The sequence below is a fragment of the Pongo abelii genome, chromosome 13 (genome assembly GCF_028885655.2).
Source record: "Pongo abelii isolate AG06213 chromosome 13, NHGRI_mPonAbe1-v2.0_pri, whole genome shotgun sequence".
Taxonomy (NCBI): domain Eukaryota; kingdom Metazoa; phylum Chordata; class Mammalia; order Primates; family Hominidae; genus Pongo; species Pongo abelii.
The window spans coordinates 36,256,916-36,280,261 of NC_071998.2; the positions used below are offsets into that span (position 1 = coordinate 36,256,916).

At 40.6% G+C, this 23,346-nt stretch overlaps 1 protein-coding gene across 1 annotated transcript in view; it reads right to left on the bottom strand.

Moving 5' to 3' along the window:
- The window catches only part of MTAP (methylthioadenosine phosphorylase), a gene marked incomplete at its 5' end in the record, with an annotated part of 60,805 nt that overhangs the window by 14,437 nt on the left and 23,022 nt on the right, over positions 1-23,346 (bottom strand). Inside the window, 1 exon segment of the mRNA NM_001133600.1 lies at positions 10,883-10,985. Coding sequence (NP_001127072.1) covers positions 10,883-10,985 — 103 coding nt within the window.

A 23,346-nucleotide genomic window follows, 5' to 3' on the forward strand; every position in this document is an offset into this window, starting at 1 on the left:
TGCCACCATGGCCCCTGCTGCCTTGGAATCCAATTATTCCTACTGTATTTAAGTTTTGTAGTTGAGTGACTGCGGTTCCCACAGTTAGATCTGACATACAGAGAAGAGCAAGTACAGGGGCTCTTCAAAGATCCCAGTGCTGCCCTCACAAATCTGTTTTGTAAGGCATTGGTCAAGGGCATATTTTTTGGACCAGCAGGGATGAATAGGTCTAAAGTGACTAATCCACTCCACCATCCAAATTTCCATAAGCCTTTGGATCCCCTCCTCTAAATTAAACCAAGGGAGATCAGGCATTTCCAGTTTGTTCACAGTGGGCCACCTTTTAATCCATATTTCAGCTAACCAAGCAAGTAAATAATTAGAACCTTTTTTAACTCCCAGAGCTGCAACATTAAATGCAGAATCCCTACTTAGTGGGCCCAAATCAATAAATTCAGACTGATCCAACTCCATTTTCCTTCCACCATTATCCCACACCCTTAGTATCCATTCCCATGCCTGTTCTCCAGATTTCTGTTTATATAAATCAGAAAACTCAAGTGGTTCTTTTTGAGTGTAGCACACCACCTCAGGGGTCACAATCTCAACCTCACCTCTAGGGGCCAGCTGGGACTTCAGTCCAGTTATAGGTCTAGAAGCAAATGAGGGTCTTAGGGGTGGCTCCTGAGAAGAATCAACATTATCTTGCCTGGCAACTGCCTCAGGGGAGGCCATCACTGTTGCCTCAGGCCGCACAGGGTTTATCTCCTCAGACAAAGGTGAAAAGGCTGATGGCAGCATAGGTCAGGGAGGGGATGCTGCCACTTCTGGGGATGGGAAAGCTGTTTCTTCTGGTAAATAAGGTTCATCAGAGTTTTCAAACTCAGTGTCCCCAGCTTCACCAGGGTCGTCCCACACATCCCAGTTCCAAGTTGCAGGGTCCCATTCATTTTCAATCAATGCTCTCACTTTAACAGTAGACATCTGGCGAGGCTGTGCATGTACCTTTCATTGCAGGTCAGCCACTCACATGATAAGAGCTTGTTTCTGTTTTTCCACAATTTCAGCTCTTTCTCTACAGGAGATAAGACTCTCATTCAGAGCAATCTTAGCAGATTTGAGGCTCAGTATCTGCTTCTGGAGGTGGGAAATAGAATCCCTGAGTTCATTATTTTCTTTCATCATTTTGTCCACTGAACTTAGGAGCAACCAACCAGCTTCATTATGTTCCCTGGTTCTCCATATATGGTCAAAGGTATTATGTACAGAGTCACTAAGGGTGATTCCACATATGGTCAAAGGTATTATGTAGAGTCCTTGCCTCTCACGAGTAATGAATCAGGAGTCTCAAATATATTTATTTTGCATAACTCTCTAAACAGTTTATGCCAAGGACTATTAGTGTTCTCCATATTATTAGAAGTAGAGTCCTTAGCATCTTTGGGTCTAATCATATTAAGCAGTCAACTCCAGAAACCTCATACCAATAAAAGAACTCTATCCTTAATATTCTGTTCCTCTAGAACCACTCCTGGTACCAAAATCTGTATTAGTCAGGGTTCTCTAGAGGGATAGAACTAATGGGACAGACAGATAAAGGGGAGTTTATTAAGTATTAACTCACATGATCACAAGGTCCCACAATAGGCTGTCTGCAGGCTGAGGAGCAAGGAGAGCCAGTCAGAGTTCCAAAAATGAAGAACTTGCAGACTGATGTTTGAGGGCAGGAAGTACCCAGCACAGGAGAAAGATGTAGGCTGGGAGGCTAGGCCAGTCTCTCTTTTCACATTTTTCTGCCTGCTTATATTCTAGCCATGCTGGCAGCTAATTAGACTGTGCCCACCCACATTAAGGGTGGGTCTGCCTTTCCCAGCCCACTGACTCAATGTTAATCTCCTTTGGCAACACCCTCACAGACACACCCAGGATCAATACTCTGTATCCTTCAATCCAATCAAGTTTACACTCAGTATTAACCATCACACCCATGCTGTATATGTGCCACATTTTCTTTATTCACTCATTGGTCAACGGGCATTTAGGTTGGTTCCATAGTTTTTACAATTGCAAGTTGTGCTGCTACAAACATGCATGTGCAAGTGTCTTTTTCATATAATGACTTATTTTCCTCTGGGTAGATGCACGGGAGTGGGATTGCTGGATCACACATGGTAGTTCTACTTTTAGTTCTTTAAGGAATCTCTATATGGCTTTCCATTGTACTAGTTTACATTCACACTGGCAGTGTAAAAGTGTTCCCTTTACACCACATCTACACCAACATTTATTATTTTTTGATTTTTAAATTATGGCTATTCTTGCAGGAGTAAGGTGGTATCGCATTGTGGTTTTAATTTGCATTTCCTGGACTAGTGATTTTGAGCATTTTTTCATGTTTGTTGGCCATGTGTTTTGAAAACTGTCTATTCATGTACTTAGCGACTTTTTAATTTTTTTTTTTTCTTGCTGATTTGTTTCAGTTCCCTGTAGATTCTGGATATTGGTCCTCTATTGAATGCATAGTTTGCGAATATTTTCTCCTTTTCTGTGGATGGTCAGTTTATTCCACTGATTATTATTTTTTGTTGTTGTGCTGAAGCATTTTAGATGAATTAAGCTGCATCTATTTGTCTTAGTTTTTGTTGCATTTGCTTTTAGGTTGTTGATCATGAACTCTTTGCCTAAGCCAAGGCCTAGATAGGTTTTTCCGATGTTATCTTCTAGAATTTTTATGGTTTCAGGTCTTAGATTTAAGTCTTTGATGCATCTTGCATTGATTTTTATATAAGAGAGATGAAGATCCAGTTTCATTCTTCTACATCTGGCTTGCCAATTATCCTGCATCATTTGTTAAATAGGGTGTCCTTTCCCCAGTGTATGCTTTTGTTTTGCTTTTACAAAGATTAGTTGGCTGTAAATATTTGGCTTTATTTCTGGATACTCTACTCTGTTCCACTGGTCTACATGCCTATTTTTATACCAGTACCATGCTGTTTTGATAACTGTAGCCTTGTAGTATAGTTTGATATCAGGTAATGTGATACCTCCAGACTGTTCTTTTTGCTTAGTCTTGCTTTGGCTATATGGGCTTTTTGGTCTCATATAAATTTTAGGATTTTTTTTTTTTTTTTAATGTTTCTGTGAAGAATGATGGTGGTACTCTGAAGGAAACTGCATCGAATTTGTGGATTGCTTTTGGCAGAAATATAATATTTTTATATTTCTGTGAAGAATGATGGTGGTACTCTGAAGGAAACTGCATTGAATTTGTGGATTGCTTTTTGGCAGATTGCTTTTGTAAGAATTCTTACAATATTAATTCTACCCATCCATGAGCATGGTATATTTCCATTTTTTTGTATTATCTATAATTTCTTTCAGCAGTGTTCTGTAGTTCTCCTTGTAGAGATCTTTCATGTCCTTGGTTAGGCATTTTACTTTTTTTTTCCTGCAACTGTTGTAAAGCAGGTTGAGTTCTTGATTTGATTCTCAGCTTGGTTGCTGTTGGTGTATAAAAGTGCTATTGATTTGAGTATATTGAATTTGTATCTTGAAACTTTGCTGAATTCATTTATCTACGAGCTTTTTGGATGAGTCTTTAGGGTTTTCCAGGTGTATGACCATATCATTGGTGAACAGCAACAGTTTGACTTCCTCTTTACTGATTTTTTACCCTTTATTTCTTTCTCTTGTCTGATTGCTCTGGCTAGGACTTCCTGTACTATGTTGAACAGAAGTGGTGAAAGTGGGAATCTTGTCGTTTCAGTGCTCAGAGGGAATGCTTTCAACTTTTCCCTGTTCAATATAACACTGGCTGTGGGTTTCTCATAGATGGCTTTTTTTTTTTTTTTTTTTTTTTTTTGAGACAGAGTCTCGCTCTGTTGCCCAGGCTGGAGTGCAGTGGTGTGATCTCGGCTCACTGCAAGCTCCACCTCCCGGGTTCACACCATTCTCCTGCCTCGGTCTCCCGAGTAGCTGGGACTACAGGCACCCGCTACCACGCCAGGCTAATTTTTTGTATTTTTAGTAGAGATGGGGTTTCACCGTGTTAGCCAGGATGGTCTTGATCTCCTGACCTTGTGATCCGCCCGCCTTGGCCTCCCAAAGTGCTGGGATTACAGGTGTGAGCCACCGTGCCCGGCCCATAGATGGCTATTATTACCTTGAGGTATGTCCCTTCTGTGCCAATTTTGCTGAGGGTTTTAATTATAACTAGATGCAGGATTGTGTCAAATGCTTTTTCTGCATCTATTGAGATGACCATATGATTTTTGTTTTAAATTCTGTTTATGTGATGTATCACATTTATTGACTTGCCTATGTTAAACCATCCCTTCATCGCTGGTATGAAACCCACTTGATCATGGTGTATTATCTTTTTCATATGCTGTTGGATTTGGTTACCTAGTAATTTCTTGAGGATTTTTGCATCTATGTACATCAGGGATATTGGTCTGTAGTTGTCTTTTTTTATTATGTTCTTTTCTGATTTTGTAATTAGGGGGATACTGGCTTCACAGAATGAATTAGGAAGGATTCCTGCTTTCTCTGTCTTTTGGAATAGTTTCAGTAAGATTGGTACCACTTCTTTGAATGTCTGATAGAATTCAGCTGTGAATCCCTCTGGTCTTGGATATTTTCTTTCTTGGCAATTTTTTAAAATTACTGTTTCAATCTTCCTACTTGTTATTGGTCTGTTTAGGGTTTCCGTTTCTTCCTGATTTAATTGGGGAGGGTTGTATACTTCTAAGAATTTACTCATCTCCTCTAGATTTTCTAGTTTGTGTGCATAAAGGTGTTCACAGTAGCCCTGAATAGTCTTTTGTATTCTGTGGTATTGGTTGTAATATCTCCTGTTTCATTTCTCATTGAGCTTATTTGGATCTTGTCTCTTCTTGGTTAATTTCACTAATGGTCTATCAATTTTAAATTTTCAAATATTTTTGTTTCATTTATCTTTTGTATTTTTTTGTTTCAATTTCATTTAGTTCTGCTCTGATCTCTGCTGTTTCTTTTATTCTGCTAGGTTTGGGTTTGCTTTGTTCTTGTTTTTCTAGTTCCTTGAAGTGTGACCTTAGATTGTTGATTTGTCCTCCTTCAGACTTTTTGATGTAGGAATTTAATGCTATGAACTTTCCCATTAGCACCACTTTTTCTGTATCCCAGAGGCTTTGATAAGTTGTGTCACTATAATCATTCAGCTCAAAGAATATTTTAATTTCCATCTTGACTTTACTGTTGACCTAAAGATCATTCAGGAGCAGATTATTTAATTTCCAAGTATTTGTATAGTTTTGAGGATTCCTCTTGGGAGTTAATTTCCAATTTTATTCCACTGTGATCTGAGAGAGTACTTGATATAATTTTGATTTTCAAATTTGTTGAGACTTGTTTTGTGGCATATGTTCTATTTTGGAGAATGTTCCATGTGCTGATGAAAAGAATACATATTCTGCAGTTGTTGGGTAGACCGTTCCATATATATATGTTAAGTCCATTTGTTCTAGGTTATAGTTTAAGTCCGTTGTTTCCTTGTTGACTTTCTGTCTTGATGACCTGTCTAGTGCTGTCAGTGGAGTACTTAAGTCCTCCACTATTATTGTGTTACCATCTATGTCATTTCTTAGGCCTATTAGTAATTGTTTGATATATTTGGGAGCTCAAGTGTTAAGTGCATATATATTTAGAACTGTGATACTTTCCTGTTGGACTACTCCTTTTATCATTATATAATGTCCCTCTTTGCTTTAACTGTTGTTGCTTTAAAGTCTGTTCTTTTCTGATATAAAACTAGCTCCTCCTAATTGCTTTTGGTTTCCATTTGCATGGAATATCTTTTTCCACCCTTTTACCTTACATTTATGTGAGTTCATGTGTGCTAGGTGATTCTCCTGAAGACTGCAGATACTTAGTTGGTAGATTTTTACCCATTCTGCCATTGCGTATCTTCTCTTAAGTGGAGCATTTAGGTCATTTACATTCAACATCAGTATTGGGATGTGAGGTACTGTTCTATTCATCATGCTAGTTTTTGCCTAAAGACATTGTTCTTTCACCATTGTATTATTGTTTTATAGGTCTTATGAGATTTACACTTTAATGAGGTTCTATTTTGGTGTATTTTGAGGTTTTGTTTCAAGATTTAGAACTCCTTCAAGCATTTCTTATAGTGCTGGCTCAATAGTGGCAAATTCTCTCAGCATTTGTTTGTCTGAAAAAGACTATCTCTCCTTCAATTATGAAGCTTAGTTTCACTGGATACAAAATTCTTGGCTGAGAATAATTTTGTTTCAAAAGGTTAAAAATGGAACTTCAATCCCTTCTGGCTTCTGGCTTGCAAGATTTCTGCTGAGAAGTCTGCTATTAATCTGATAGGTTTTCCTTTATAGGTTATCTGATATTTTTGTCTCACAGCTCTTAAGATTCTTTCATCTTGACTTTAGATAGCCTGATAAATATGTGCCTAGCTGATCATCTTTTTGCAATAAATTTCCCAGGTGTTCTTTGAGCTTCTTGTATTTGGATGTCTAGATCTTTAGCAAGGCCAGCAAAGTTTTCCTCAAATAAGTTTTCCAAACTTTCAGATTTCTCTTCTTCTGCAGGAACACCAATTATTCTTAGGTTTGGCCATTTAACAAAAACCCACATTTCCTTTAAAATTTCATTTTAAAATTCTTTTTCTTTGTCTGATTCAGTTAATTCAAGAGCCTTGTCTTCAAGCTCTGAAGTTCTTTCTTCTACTTGTTCTAGTCTATTGTTGAAGCTTTCCACTACATTTTGTATTTCTCTAAGTGTGTCTTTCATTACCTGAAGCTGTGACTTATTTTTTCTTTATGATATTTCTCTGAAGAAGTTTTCATCCATATCCTGTATTGTTTTTTAAAATTTCTTTATGCTGGTTTTTACCTTTCTCTGCTACTTCCTTGAGTTGCTTAATAACCAATCTTCTGAATTCCTTATCTGGCAATTCAGAGATTTTTTCTTGGTTTGGATCCATTGCTAGGGAGCTGGTGTGATCTTTTGGGGGTGTTACAGAACCCCATTTTGTCATATTACCAGAATTGCTTTTCTGGTTCCTTGTCATTTTGGTAGACTATTTTAGTGCAGAGGTTGAAACTCAAGGCCTGCTGTTCAGATTTTCTTGTCTCATGGGGTGATCCCTTGATGTGGTGCTCTCCCCTTTCCCCTAGGGATGGGGCTTCCTGAGAGCTGGACAGCAGTGACTGTTATTGCTCTTCTAGGTCTAGCCACCCATTGAGGCCACAAGGCTCTGGGCTGGTGCTGGGGGATGTCTGCAATGAGTACTGCAATGTGATCCATCTTCAGGTCTCCAAGCTGTGGCTACTAGCACCTGCTCTGGTAGATGTGGCAGGGAAGTGAAGTAAACTCTGCAAGAGTCATTGGTTGTAGATATGTTTAGTGTGCTGGCTCTCTTGAATGCTGCTTATACTAGCAGTGAAGTTGTCATGTGGACATATTCAGGATCTCTGGTTAGCCAGGATGTTGCAGGCAGTGAAATTACGTGTTGTCTTTTCCGTCCTGGGATCAGGGTTATTGTTTTATGAGTTGCTGTAATGGCCTCAGTTGACTGGCCTCCAGCAAGGAGGTGGAGCTTTCAAGAGAGCACCAGCTGCAGAAGTAGCAGGGGGCTCTAAGCTTGCCCTAAGATGCCCAAGGTAACTATTTTGGTTTCTCAGGCAATAGGCAGGGCAATAAATATTTTGTGTTTGGCTACCAGGGTGGGTAGGGAAATACCATCAGGTGGGGGCAGGGTTAGGTGGTTCTGGGCTCAGACTCTTCTTGGGCAGGGCTTGCTGCAGCCACTGTGGGAAATTGGGGGATGCTGGTGGTTTGTCAGGCCACTGGGTTTATGTTCCAGAGGAGATCTTGACTGCCTTTGTTGTATCATAGACTTCACCAGGGTAGTGGGGGATAGCCAGCAGCAAGAGGCCTCATCCAGCTACTATGCAGTTGGTGAGGCTAGTCTCACTCCTGCAGTGCCCTGCTCAGACCTTGCCCCAGGCTGTGAGCTACCCCACTGGGAAAGCAAGCATGGCCTCTGGACCTCACCCCTTCCCATCTGCCCACTCCATCAGCAGCAGCTCCTGGACTCACTTCTATCTGCTGTGGCTCCCACTAGTCCCTTAGACTCTGCCTGAGAAAATTTGTGACCAGCTGAAACCACTACCGATTTCATTTGGGAGCTTCCTTCGCCCTGCCGTCACACTCCAATTCCACTGGCTGCCTTTCCTGAGGGCCACTGTGAGATATAGTCAGGGCTAGCTTCACTGGACTCAGGCTGGAGACCGGGAGTACATCCAAAGCACTTCCTGTTGCTACTTCTACTTTCATATTTCACGTAACCCCCTAAATCCGTTTCATCTCTAGGTAAGGTTAAATTCTTCCTCCATGATCTGGATTTTTAGATTTCCCCAGTGGGGATGTGTATTCAGAGGTAGGTTCTCCCCGACTCACACTTTGGGAACTCAGTTTTTTGCCTGTTTTGCAGCATTTGCAGTGGTGTGCCACTTCTTTCAAAGGATCTTTGAATTCTCTTGGTTTTCCCGGTAAGTTCCTACAGTGGTTCTTGGAACAAAAGATCATAGTGTCTCTATATGCTATTCTGTCTGTCCTTGTGGAAGCTGCACATCAGCCCTGTCTTGTCTTTACTTTTTTTTTTTTTTTTTTGGACACGGAGTCTCTGTCACCCAGGCTAGAGTGCAGTGGCACGATCTTAGCTCACTGCAACCTCTGCCTCCCGGGTTCAAGCGATTCTCCTGCCTCAGCCTCCCAAGTAGCTGGGACTACAGGCGCCTGCCACCATGCCTGGCTAATTTTTCGTATTTTTAGTAGAGACAGGGTTTCACCATGTTAGCCAGGATGTTCTTGATCTCCTGACCTCATGATCTGCCTGCCTTGGCCTCCCAAAGTGCTGGTATTACAGGTGTGAGCCACCGTGGCGGCCAGCCCTGTCTCTTATCTGCCATCTTCCCCGTTTCCTGTTACCAGCTTTTTTTGTTAACTTTCCAAAAATATTTTATTTGCATATAAATATTTACATACTTACTTCTTTGTATATATACATACTTTAACATAAATGGTAGAATATGGTACAACCACTGAGTATCTTGCTTGCCACTTGACAATTCATCATGACAGTCCTATTCCATCAGTACATGAAAGATCATGTGGATGTTAAAAGTGAAAATTACCAAGTGGCAGCACTATTTACTCTTCATGTTTTTGGACAATATTTAAAAATTTCTTTCTGAATGCTTATTTTGCCATTTTCTTAAATTGCCTTTCCCAGTATTCTCTCAGTCTTTATGTAGGGTCCTTTAGCTGAATTAATCTGGCTTCAAGGGAGGCTAACTTGGATTACTGGAAATTATCACCACAAACCCACATTTACATGTGCTCTATACAGCTCCGTTGTGCTTCCCCCACCTACCTCTACTCCTAGTTCCCCAAGTCACTGTATTTTGCCTGAGAACTGACCTCAGATTCATACGAGCATGCATATTCTCTCCTTAGACTATTTCTTCCCAAGCTGCCCCCATTTTGAAGTGGACAAGAATTTTATCCATACTTCATTTCCCCCAGGATAGCAAATTTATTATGTGGACAGATCTGTGCTTCAGAGGAAGACTAGCAGCATTCTGATACATTCTGTGGATAACTATCCAGAAACATGCTATATATACATATACAAACTTCACCTGCCACTTTTTTTTTTAAACAAGTAAAAAACGTACTTTCCTAGAAGTCAGAGAAAATCAATGCACAGTGGTTATCTCTGAAATGGCTTCCCTCGGTACTCGGTTTTAGATTCCAAATTCTTGTTTGAGACTAGAAATATTTCTCCCATCCCTGTGTCCTCAGTTTAGGTGCCCTTGCTGTTAACTATAAGGAAATGGGTTTTCTGTGATTATGTAGGATAAAACATAAATGCTAAAAGAAATCATCTACTCTCTATATGCAGGTGTTAATATTATCTGAATGACTAATGTGTTTAGGTATTCATATTCTCTAAGTTAACTCATAAGGGAGATTTTATGAAGCAGTTAATCTCTAACAATACTTCTGATCTTTTGAGTTGCACCTGACTTTCAAACCTGGGATTATAAGAGAAGTAGCACATGTGGACCAAGCCATAGGCTTCTTAGTCATGGTAGCCATTTTTGTTCCTTGGGAACTAAAACTGATTCCACACCTTATACCACCACTGGCCCTTGTGGGGCTGTCCCCATAGTTCTGTGATTTGGCTATAATGGTAGACAGAAGGCTGGGCAGTAATGGCCAAACTCAGGTCAAAGGCAACAGCTGCCAATCTGACCATTTTTAGAAGATCAATAATAGTAATTTAATTCATAAAAGCACTTACCAGCCATTGGATGTTCCATAACTGACAGGCATGGTTCAGAGACTTCATTAAGTATTAACTCTCTCATCCCTCACACAGTCTTATAAGGTACATGCTATAATTATCTTCATTTTAGAAATAAGATAACTGAAACCCACAGATGTCAAATAATTTGTCCTCTTGGACACAGATACTTTGTCGAAGAGCAGAGATTTGATCCTAAGTAATCTGGCTCCACACTGCATACTCTTGAGTAATGTGATATTCTATGTTAAATCATTTTATCTAGATAGCAAAATCAAAGCTTATTAAAAAGATAGGTTGCAACTTTGAGTGGTTCAGCTTAAAATGAATGAGAGTAACAGAGGAACAGGAAATTATTAGCAAGAGGAAATAACTCTTCATAAAACTTTGCATAATATAAAGCAAACTTGAGTGAGGGTATGGGGCCACTTGCTCTGCCAATTAACCAAATGCCAGATGCCACCCCAAGCCCACATGATTTATTCTGGTACACCTTCCAAAAAGACTACACACCTCTCTGGTTTTGGGGCAAAACGGCTCAGCCATTGGAATATGGCACACTCCTCTGGCACAAGAATGACTTCCATCATAGAAGGACTGAGGTCTCATAGTGGTCCTACAAAATAAAGCAAAAAAGGTTTTTGTTTTATTTTAAGGCCATCTTTCCATCCTCCGAGGGCTGGTGAGTCAACTTTATCTAGGTCAATATTTTGGTCTTTACTCCAGGCTCAATTCCTCTGGATAAGCTAAAGACAATTGTTTATAAAAGCTTCAGGGTGGTATTCAGCTTTTTTGGCTCTGGGCTGGCAGCAACACACCGCACAACAAGAATTAAAGTGTCTGTGGTCTGGCAGCTGTGACGGGGTAACCACTTTGGATTGCAGGTGCAACTCAACTGTGGGCTCAGAAAGGCCAGGTAAAACACTTAATAAGTCAATACAAAAATGTTTCATCATCACAGATGTGGAAAATCATATACTTAACACCATATACACATCACCCAGATTCAACAATTTCTTAAATTTTGTCCAACTTGCTTCCTCTATTAGCTTTTTCACAGACACAAATCCCAGGCTTTGACTCAGAGCAGATGCAAATTTCCCCAATGTCTTAAAAAAATTTGTTTTTAAACAGTTGCTTTGTTAGTTTCAGGGTCCAAACAAGGTACTTACCTTGCATTTAATTCCCATGTCTCTAAGTAATTCCTGCCTGTAACCCCAACTATATTTTTTCATGCCAGTGACCCACTGAAATAAAGAGCCACTTGTCTTGCTCCATATTTAGGAATCTTTGCTGCCTCATTTAGATTGTTCTTTTTCCCAGCTGTAATTAATTCTAAAGTGTCTTAGTTCAAGTCTTCTGACAAAACAGTTTTGAATCCATAAGAGAGGCTAAAATTAATCTAGCACCAAGTCACCTGGAAATTTCTTGTCAGAAGTTTTCAGAACAAGCCACTTTCTCTGTGCATTCAATTATTCTAAATTTGAACTGATGAGTAACACAGGGAGGAGGGGACAGCATGGGAGAGATGGGTCAAGAGAAGCCAACAGGGGCAGGTAGATAACATGATGTCCTCTTCCAGGGGTGGGAGGCAGCACTGAGAAATAGTTTCACTGGTTCCGTTTACACAGCTGGCAAGTCTACTGGCCAAAATTAACCTGTTACTTCTAGTCCATCGCACACTAAACGGTGGCATTAGCTGGCACCAAGGCCACCTCACTCAGAAATAAGGCCTCAGCGCTCTGGAGGAATGAAAACCCCATCCGAGCTCCTCCCAACCCACTGTCATATGTGCTTTAGGGGAAATGCTAAGTTAACCCCAAAGCAATTCCAGATGGAGTTGAAGAACAGGTCAAATGACTGTTTCAGCCTGTATAAACAGAGGCTTTTCTCTTTTTGAAAGATTAACCAATAAAACGGTGACACGTACTCAACTTCAGCTCTGGCTTTGTTTCAGCCTTTGATGAGTCAAGCATTAGCAACATCCCACTTATAACTATGATATGAAAACAGGGCCACAAAAGCCTCCAATGGCTACACTCCAACTGACTTCCACACCATAACACCCGCATCTCATCTACCTCTGCCCATCTCCTGTCTATCCCCACCCATTTACCTTGGAACCCCCGCCTTTGTTTTGAACTTTTTAACCTTAAGAATAACATGTATTTATGTTAAGCTTCATGCAACGTTAATATGCACCTGATAATTATTAACTACAGTCTTAATTTCCTCTCGTGCATTTTTCTTTCTCAACAAAGCTCCCTAACTACTAGCTATGTGGACTTAAACCAAATTGCCATATCTTTTCGATTCTTCATTTTGCAATCATAAAACATAGTATTCATCCACCTATTTACAAGGATGTTAGGAAGATTAAGTCAACCAAGATGTCCAGATAACTCATAGCAGCTCACAAGTGTGGGTCTGGGCTAGAGACAGAATTGGAGTCAGCACCAGATGGGGCCTCACAACACTCAACCTTTTAAGGTGCAAGCAAAGAGGGTAGCCCTGGGGAAGAAGCAAGGGCTTAAAACCATTTTTGGGCTACACTATCAAGATACTAGAAGGGAAGGTGCAGATGAGAAACACCTCTTATAGTTTGCCAGGCTATTTGTAGTTTTCTGTGTCATCAACTTAACTGTCAATATATTCAGTATTGAAACGTTTAATGATCTAAACTTAAATTCCTATAAACAGCAACACACCTGCACAGCATAACAGGATGTTCATTGTTAATGCTGAATGAAATTCTGACCAAGAGCAATGGGGTTTACAATCACAGCTGAGGGGAGTGGATGATGCCCTCAAAAGAAATTCTAGAATGAAATGTATATAATTTTAATAGCACCAGTCCTCCTTCTGAAGGTCTCTATCAGATAAATCACAAGTTTTATAACTTAGCAAGAAGGAATAAGCCTGCCGATCACACCCCACAAAGTGGGGACTGTTGCCCAATTAAGCCTGCCTGTTCACTTCCAAGTTCTAGCCAAAACAGCTCTTCTATATTAAGAATCATATTTCTCCCTCATGCTGAATTTTCTGAGTGACATAGAGAAAACACAGGAAATATAGTTTTGTCCCTGGATTCGAATGAATTTTTGTGTGGTCTTGGGCAAATTACTCAGCTTCTTCAAGTTCTTTCTTCATGAGGTATTAGCAACATCCCTACTGCTATGGTCTGAAGTTTTGTGTCCTCCCAAAATTCCTGTGTTGAAATCCAAACTCATAAGATGTGATGGTATTAGGAGATGGAGCTTTTTGGAGGTGATTAGGCAGATCTCTCATGATTGGGATCAGACCCCTTATAAAAGAGACCCCAGAGAGCTAGGTCGCCCTTCTACCACCATGTAAGGACACAATGAGAAGGTGCTACCTGTGAGAAAGTAGGTCCTCACCAGACACCAAATCTGCTGGCAACTTTTTTTTGGACTTCCCAGCCTCCAGGACTGTGAGAAATTTCTGTTGCTTAGAAGCTACCCAGTCTATGGTATTCCGTTATATCAACCTGAACAGACTAAGACACACATATACACCCTTGCTTAAATATAAAAACAAGGCTGCAAAAACCTCCAGTGGCTACCTCCCAATAGACTACGATGCAATAACATCTCCATTTTAGATTTCAAATAATGGCCCCTCCAAAGATGTCCACATGCTAACCCTTAGAACCTATGAATATATTACTTTAGATGGCAAAGGGGAACTAAGAGAGCAAATGGAATTAAGGTTGCTAACAAGCTGACTTTAAAATAGAAAGGTTATTCTGGATTAACTAGGTGTGTGGCATGTCTTCACATGAGTCCTCACATGTGGAAGACAGAGGCAGAAGAGTCAATGTCAGCATGATAAGAGGTGAGGACTCCATTGCCATTGCTGGCTCTGAAGATGGATGAGGGCCATAAGCCAAGGAATGTGAGTGGCAAAAGGCAGGGAAAGGGATTCTACCCTAAGCCTCCAGAAAGGAATGCAGCCGTGCTGACAATTTTTCTAGTTTCAATGAGACCCACGATACACTCCTAACTTACAGAACTAAAAGATAAGGTCTGCTTCTTCCTCTTGCTTTAACCAGTAAAGCCCTCTAGCTAGGCAAGGGTACTAATTTTTATCTCCCCATTAGCTTGGGATCCTACTGGAAAACATGGATTTCAGGGACTGACTTATCTACTGGCTTTACCACTCACTAGCTGTGTGCCTCTGGGAAAGTCACTCTCGTCTCTCTGCACCTCAGTTATATCAGTTTCCTTAAATGGGAGTAATCCCACTTACCTTATAAAGTCCCCGTGAAAACTGAATGAGACAACATGAAGCAAGTGCTTGGCACTTGTCACTATCATTTATGGAAAATATGCTTCTAAACATTTCTTCTGCCAATCCCAAAGTATGACATATTGATGGGCCTCAAATCAAGGGTATCCAACAAATTGCTTAAGGTTGTCAAGCAGGGATATGTGATAAGAAAAGCTAGTAGACAAATGAAAAAAAAAAACAGCCTGTGGAAAAGTAAAGGAGACAAAATGATGTGTGCTGGCAAGAAAAATGAGTTCAAGAGAGTGAAAGAGAGAACACTGGCACTTTCAAAGAGAGGGAGAAAAGCCTAGAAATAGACTGACTGGTAGGTTGTTTCTTGAATCAAGACTCTTACATTGGCTTGAAAGATAGCTGTTAGTTAATACGTTTCCTTTGAGGAAATGTGGTGTTACAAACAAGCTGAGGGCAAACACCCATCCCCTGGCAGAAGCAAACACAATCATCGACCTCTGAGGACATTTCAGAATATGGTCTGTATCCACAACAAGCCCCAACATGCAGAATCGTGAGTCAATTAATTTACTGGCAGAGCAGAATAACGGCTGCTCATAAGGAGGACGGTTTAGGGGAAGTGAATCTACCCATCATTTAAAATATATCCCAAGAATCAAACAGCAGCATGAATAGGCAGTTACGAGAAAAAATTCTGACAGAAACATCAGACTAAGAAGTGGAACAATTCTGTCTTAATAACCAGAAGGAAGTGAGGCTCACACATGTAATCCCAGCACTTTAGGAGGCCAAGGTGGGTGGAACCCTTGAGTTCAGATGTTCAAGATCAGCCTAGGCAACATAGTGAAACCCTGTCTCTACAAAAACATACAAAAAATTAGCTGGGTGTGGTGTCACACACCTGTAGTCCCAGCTACTTGGGGGGCTGAGGTGGCAAGATCACCCGAGCCTGGGAGGTCAAGCCTGCAGTGAGCTGTGGCGCCACTGTACTCCAGCTTGGGCCACAGAGTGAGATCTTGTCTCAAAAAAAGAGAAGTGAAAACTTATGAATTTGGACCAATATCACTAAGATCCTCCCACTGTTCTGGTATCAAGAGTGCCCCTGAGTGCTTATGGTGACATAAAAAAGGAGGAAAACCAATGGATGTTTATATCCCAGTCAAGCAAGGCTGCTCAATAAACAGGTACCATAGTTTCCCCTTATTTTCTATTATATTTCATGAGATCATGCTAAACAATAGCACAAAAATAAAAATCCTCGCTCTACACAGGTGGTGACAACAACCTCTTTGGGCCTCAGTTTTCTCACCTTTTGTAAAAGGGAAGGATGAGGTAGATAGAAGATGTCTTCTAGAGCTGCGATAATAAGCAGTGTCAGAAACATAGTAAGGGCCTAAGTTTCTTCAACTATAAACTGGAATAATGACTGCTGTATGCCATAAGTGGGATTAACTGATTGTGACACCTAATAGGAACTCAAAAATTGGTAGTGTAGGATTTTTAATAAAAGGATGTATGATGGGAAGTTAATAACACAACTAGGTTATGGAACAGAACGTAAGAATGATCCTCATCCAGGGGAATAGTGGACACCACTTCAAGGACAGCTACAGACAAGAGGATGACAAAGAACGGGGACGCAAATAACTGGGGAAAGGGAAGGTGAAGGAAAGTGATGAGTTTATGCTTAAGTTTCTGTCTTCTCTATAAAGGTGGAGGTGACATTCTCAGCTAAAGAGTGAGGGAAATGAGTAAGAAGCGGTAAGAACAGTAAGGGTTAAAAATAGCTGTTGACAGGAATGGGAGAAAGAGCTAAACAAAGGCTTCTTGCATAACTCTTTACCATAAAACGCTTTCTAGTCATCAAGAGGCAGAAAGAGAATGATCAAATACTTGACATCAGAGCATACTCCCAACCACAGGGCCCAGACGTGGGCCTTTATCCTATGACATAAAGTTCTAGGGGAAGCCCAAGGCAGGGCTGGTCTCTGGGAGAAGGAAACAGACTGACATAACTGATCCCTCAGCACTGTGTTTACAGCGGGACTTTCCTGATGAGTAAGAATGCGTGACAAAAGCAAAGTCGAACCTCTCCCAGTTCTACCAAGAAAATAAGTTGAAGAAATAATCTGAAGAGGGGAGGATACCAGAACTTTTAGGAATCAGTTCAACACCCTCATTTAGCAGATGAGGACACTAAGTGACAAAGGAATTTCATGGCACAGCCAGGAAAGAATTCTGGACGTCCTCACTTCTAAGCTGGGATTCTTTCACTGCATTCTTTGAGAAGGCAGAACCCAAACACAGGCCTTAGGCACAACAGGCCAATGTTATTAGCCACATTTTACAGAAACTGCTTAGCACCGGGAATCACACTCTGCTTCCTTTAATATTCAGTTTTTGGTCATATTTTTTTCATTGTAAAAAAAAATCAATATCTGCAAAACATTCCTGATGAAGAAGACTATTAAACAAGAAATCTCATCCTTCTCCTTACTGATATGTTTGCAAGTTTCACCTTGAGATATTTCTGACAGTGATAGCAGTTGAGCAAGTCCCACTCATCTGATCCTTTTTTAAAAAATATGTAGCTGGGTGCAGTGGCTCATGCCTATAATCCCAGCACTTTGGGGAGGCCAAAGCAGGAAGACTGCTTGAGGCCAGGAGTTTGAAACCAGCCTGGGCAACATAGTGAGACCCCACCTCCTTTAAAAAAAAAAAAATTACCAAGCACAGTGGCAAATTCCTGTAATCCTAGCTACTAGAGGGGCTGAGGATTGCTTAAGCCCAGGGGGTAGAGGCTGCAGTGAGCCGCGATCAGGCCACTGCACTCTACCCCGGGCAACAGAGAAAGATCCTATCTAAAAAAACAACAAAAAAATACAATGTGGACATCTGTTCAAATAGTTTATAGATCTAGCTGTTTTTCTTAGATTTGCATAATAAATATGGTGTACTGATTTCCTACAATCATCAGGATTAATGGTAAAGAGAAAGAAGAGCAACTGTAGAAACTGCTGGAATCCCCTGTCCATGTATCTTTAACGGCATGGACAGTTAGTAGTTGGGGGTGAAAGAAAGGCCATATCATCAGTTCTCCCATACATACAAATGAATGTGCAAAGGTATCTAACAAGAACTGGGCTAGAAAATGGAGGGCCCATGTACCACAAGTACAGGAGGAGACAACAAAATGCCTCATGACTTGAATAAAGCAGCTGGCAGGGAAACAGTCTTGCTTTGCTCCAATGGCAAAAATCTCATTAAAAACCAATCCTGTACACCACTTTATAATGCATCATCGAAGTCGAGCTTTAGAAGTCCGGTGGGTGTGGGAGGCAGGAAAGAGTCATGCCTTTCTTCTCCATGGCTGATGAATAAAAACTAAGCAAAGGCCCAGTGATGCATAGTCATGCTTCTACATTTCTCTGAGTCTCATTTACTTTGACTCTTTTATGAGGTCTTTTTTCCCCTATTAATAGAACATCTTGCTTCAGTTTCCCATAAGTGACTCAGTGAGAGCCAGGTGTGCATACATACAAGGGTGTGTACCACAGGAGAGAAGTTCCAAAATTATGAATCTGGGAGTACATATCTTATGAGAGCCTTTTAATGTATAAATAGTCTGATGACTTTCTTTTAGGATAGATCAAAGGTCAAATACTTTCCCCAGTTCAAACAGACTGTTTAATCGCTGCAAAGAAGTGGAACAAATCCCACTCCTAACCATCTTTTACCCTCAGTGGCCAAATGACTTGTGGCTCTAACAATGGGGACCTTGTACAAGTTAAAAGAAACGGATTAATCAAACACAATCCAGCAGAAGGCATAGGCACTGAAGAAACCTACTGCAGACAAGCCTCCTAGACAAAGTTCTCGATACAGATTCTGATTTTCCTATTTTTAATTTTTGGTTTGGGAAGAACACTGCACACAGAGCCCAGGGCCTATGGCAAGGAAGCATCAGGAAACTCGTCCATGTGCAACCAAAATTGGAAAATGAAAAATATAATACATTCTTCTGGAATTTAAGTTCTAGACCGAGATATATGTTGCTTTCCATGGATGCTGTACTCACAAATGAAAGATGATTATTTTCACTTTAATTGCTATGGAATTTACTTGAATGAGAAAGACACAAAGACTGACTGCACATACCCAAACATACTTGAACCCACTGCACTCTCTACCTCTTTTTCCAGGGCAGTCACACCCAGGGATCCCCTTTTCTTATGCCCAGGCTTTCTAACTTCATCAGCTGTAATGCAGCATGAGAGAGAGAAGAAAAAAAAAGATTTTCGGAAAAGGATGACATTTTTCTTAAAAGAGCTTCCAACACTGTCAGAGTCCTTCTACAGTATATTTCATTATTAGAGCAGAAATCTAATGTTTCTAAAAACAACCCTAAAAATCAGCCACATGTCTTTCTTAAATCTGAGGCTGGTCCCCCGCCCTGCTCATGCTGGCACTGAAGGAAAAGAAAGTGATGTGCTTTAGCTTGGCCATCTATAAAATAAGAATAGCCGTATTATTAAACAATCTCGCTAGCCTTTGAAGAACACTTTAGGATGAGGATTTTTTTTTTTTTTTTTTTCTGAGACAACGTGCTGACAAAGTTACGGCAATAGGCCAATGTGTGTGGTTCTAGATAAGTCCCTGGAGAGAATACACGGGCAGTGTAGGGAAAAGGAGCCTGGCCAGGCACAGTGGCTCACACTTGCAGTGAGCTGAGATTCCATTACTGCAGTCTAGCCTGGGCAACAGAGTGGGACTATCTCAAACAACAACAACAACAACAACAACAAAAACAAAAGAATGAGAGAGAGAGATGGTGCAATTCAGCCCTCCATTTGGAAGAAAGAACCAACATGCAGTGGGTAAAGTGATTTGCACAGGGCCAAACAGAGTCAAGATGAAACCTCCTGATTCAATGCTCCTGCCCCAGCTGCTCTGGAATTCTATAATCCACGGGGTGGCTTTACAGGATGTTACAATTCTGTTAAACAAGTTGAGGCTGTGGGTATGACTCTGGGAAACTCCAGGCTAAAAATGGCACAGCCTATTTGTATCTGATGCCATCAACAAGTGGAGGTAGGAGGTGCCTGTCTCAACACACCAAGATTCACTTTACTAAGAAATGTGCTATCAGTAAAACACACACAGGGCATTAACCACAAGGCATCTTCTGCTATGAGATGTTCAAACACATAATGAATGACATACATGCTCAAACCACAAGGCATCTTCTGCTATGAGATGTTCAAACACATAATGAATGACATACATGCTCAAACCACAAGGCATCTTCTGCTATGAGATGTTCAAACACGTAATGAATGATACATGTGCTCAAGCCTGGTTAATTGGAACCCACTCAGCTCAATCAAAGGCAGCAGCACTTAAAAGATGCATCCAACAGCAATATGATGTTAGCCACCTACGTAATTTTAAAATTTCTAGTGGTCACTGAAAAAGTAAAAGAGAAACAGGTAAAATTAACTTTAAAATCTTGTCTAACCTAATATATTCAAAACGTTATCACCGCAAATAAGTAATCAATGTAAAAATTGAGATTTCACACTAAATTATATTCTCTTAGGGATCCTTCTTTTTTTTTGAGATGGAGTTTCACTCTTGTTGCCTAGGCTGGAGTGCAATGGAGCAATCTCGGCTCACTGTAACCTCTGCCTCTTGGGTTCAAGCAATTCTTCTGCCTCAGCTTTCCGAGTAGCTGGGATTATAGGTGCTCACCACACCTGGCTACTTTTTTTTTGTATTTTTAGTAAAGATGGGGTTTCACCATGTTGACCAGGCTGGTCTCGAACTTCTGACCTCAGGTGATCCGCCTGCCTCAGCCTCCCAAAATGTTGGGATTACAGGCGTGAGCCACTGCACCCTGCCAGGGATCCTTCTTTTAATAGATTCTTTCCTCCTGTTGTTGTAAAGTAGTGTCAACTAGTGGACCCTCCAGCCAGTATGCCCGTACTCTCAATAATGGCATTCAGTTATTGAGAAGGTTAACACATGCAAGATCCCACAAAAGGCACTTGTTAGAGACTTTGAACTTCTAAGGAAACATTAAGAAGGCAGGTTATCCATATGTCTCATAAACAGAAAAATAGTAGAAGATCTTAAGGTTACCTGGCTAAGATAGAATGAAACCAGATCTGATGGCAATACCTGTTCTCTTTCTAGTCTCCATCTTCTGACCCAACTGCTTTCTTGAAAGAGCCAGTAAGTGAAACATCTACATTTAAGACATGTGAATAAAAGATCTGGGAAATGCAACAGCATATAGTTATACCGTTTAAGTAACAAATTAACTCAAGGCTCAGTGCCCAATTCAGACTTTACAGTATCATCTGTAATACTTTATAAATCTGGATCATCCTGAATATGGAGTTTTGTATTCAGCTCTATTTAGCAATCATATTATAATCATTTTCTTAAACTATTATCTCCAAACACATGGACATTGACAGCCATTGAGAATTTGATCAAGATGTCTCCAAAACACAAACTCCAGGCTATCTCTCTATTCAAATGACTATGTTCAAGCCCTCAAAAAATACTGACAGAGCAAAGATGGGCCAGGAACTGTTGTGGGTGTTGGTGATATGGTACAAACAGGGCAGACAGTGCCTTTGATCTCACATGGCTTATATTCTAGAGGGAAACAGGTCACAAATATATAATGTCAGGTATAAATACATGATAAGGACATAACTCAGGGTGAGAAACATGTAACCATTTTAGTCTAACCCCATTATTTATTAGGTTGAACAACATGAAACTGCTGATATTCAACCATTTCTAACCTATAGAATGGGCAATTTCAAAACAGTTTCATTCCATCAGGAAACAACCAAGAATGCTTCTGATGGAATGGAAATTATAATGAATCCCTGAAAGGCAGAAGCCACAGTGGCCTGGACTGGACAACCCTCTCTCCCATAGCAGAAGCTCTAGGAGAGGGCTGTGAGTGCAGTAAGCTCAGAGATAAGTGATGGGAGGAGCAGCATGGACTGAGGTGGTAGCCAGGGTGACTGGACGGGGGACTGTGGAAGGATCCCCAAATGATTTAACTCTGCGCTACTCCCCACTCTCCATCCAGCCCAGGAGGCTCCAGTCTTCACCCAGAGCATTCTAAGAGGCAATTATTTCTACCAGGAATAGGGGAGGGGGTGGCCCTAGTACAGCGGCCCCTAATCTTTTTGTCACCAGGGACTGATTTCATGGAGGACAATTTTTCCACAGAGAGGGTCGGGGGGATGGTTTCAGGATGAAACTCTTCCACCTCATATCATCAGGCATTAGTTAGATTTTCATAAGGAGTGCACAACATAGATCCCTTGCATGTGTAGTTCACAATTGGGTTCCTGCTCCTATGAGACTCTAATGCTGCTGCTGATCTGACAGGATGGGGAGCTCAGGCGGTAATGCTCACTCTCGCCCCACGGCTCACCTTCTTCTGTGCAGCCCGGTTCCTAACAAGCCACAGGGGTGGGGGATCCCTGACCTAGAGACCACCACTTTCCCTTGTGATTTCAACTACTTCTAAATGCAGAAAAGGTCCAAAAACTTCGCAGTCTATTATTGTTGTTTTTTTGGGGGGTAAAGGAACAATATATATTACTTGTGCAGTTAAATAATAATAATAATAATAATAATAATAATAATAAACAAAACCCTAGCACCTCTGGCACCTGATTGATCGCATTATGAAGAGACAACTGGACATCACATGCCTTCTGACAGGATGCAGAAGGAAGGATCCTTGCCAAGAATTCAAACCTGGTTCTGATCAGGCCACCAGAACTAAATCCAGTTTATAGCAAACACAGGGGCCAGGAGAAGACACTAAATGACACTTGATACAATTAGTAACATCCAGAATGTGGATGGGCAGTAAAAGGAAAAGGAAAAAAGAAGGTGGAATCTTCCAGACTAGAAGGCTTATTAAGCTTATGTGTGTAATGAGTGGACCCTTATTTGAATAAATCAACTATTAAAAAAAAGTTCATGAGACAATACAGAGAACTTTCTAGATATCTAATACTAAGGAAATACTAATTTATGCTCTTTTTAAAAAAAAAAAAAAGAAAATGTTCTCTTGAAGCTAGGAATTAGGAACTTAAAGAGTCCCTGATTATTATTCTTTTGTGTATATGTTTAAAAATTCCCATAATATAAAGAGACAGCCTATAGATATGAAAAAAAATGTTTACAAACCATACCTCCGATAAGGGGTTAATACCCAAAATACGTAAGGAAACTAAATGAAAGAAAGTTCCAAAAACACAACCTGATTAAAAAAATAGGCAAAGGACTTGAATAGACATTCCTCAAAAGAAGACACATAAACGGACAACAGCTGTATGAAAAATGCTCAACATCACTAATCATCAGGAAAATGCAAATAAAAACCACAATAAGATATCACCTCACACCTGAATGGCTTTTTTCCTGTCACCCAGGCTGGAGTGCAGTGGTGCATTCATGAATCATTCTAGCCTTGACCTCCCAGGCTCAAGCGATTCTCCCACCTCAGTCTCCTAAGCATCTGGGACAACGGGTGTATACCAACATACCTGGCTAATTTTTGTTTTATTTTTTATAGAGACAAGGTCCCACTATGTTGCCCAAGCTGGTCTCAAACTTCCGGGCTCAAGCAATCCTCTTGCTTCCACCTCTCAAAGTGCTAGGATTACAGG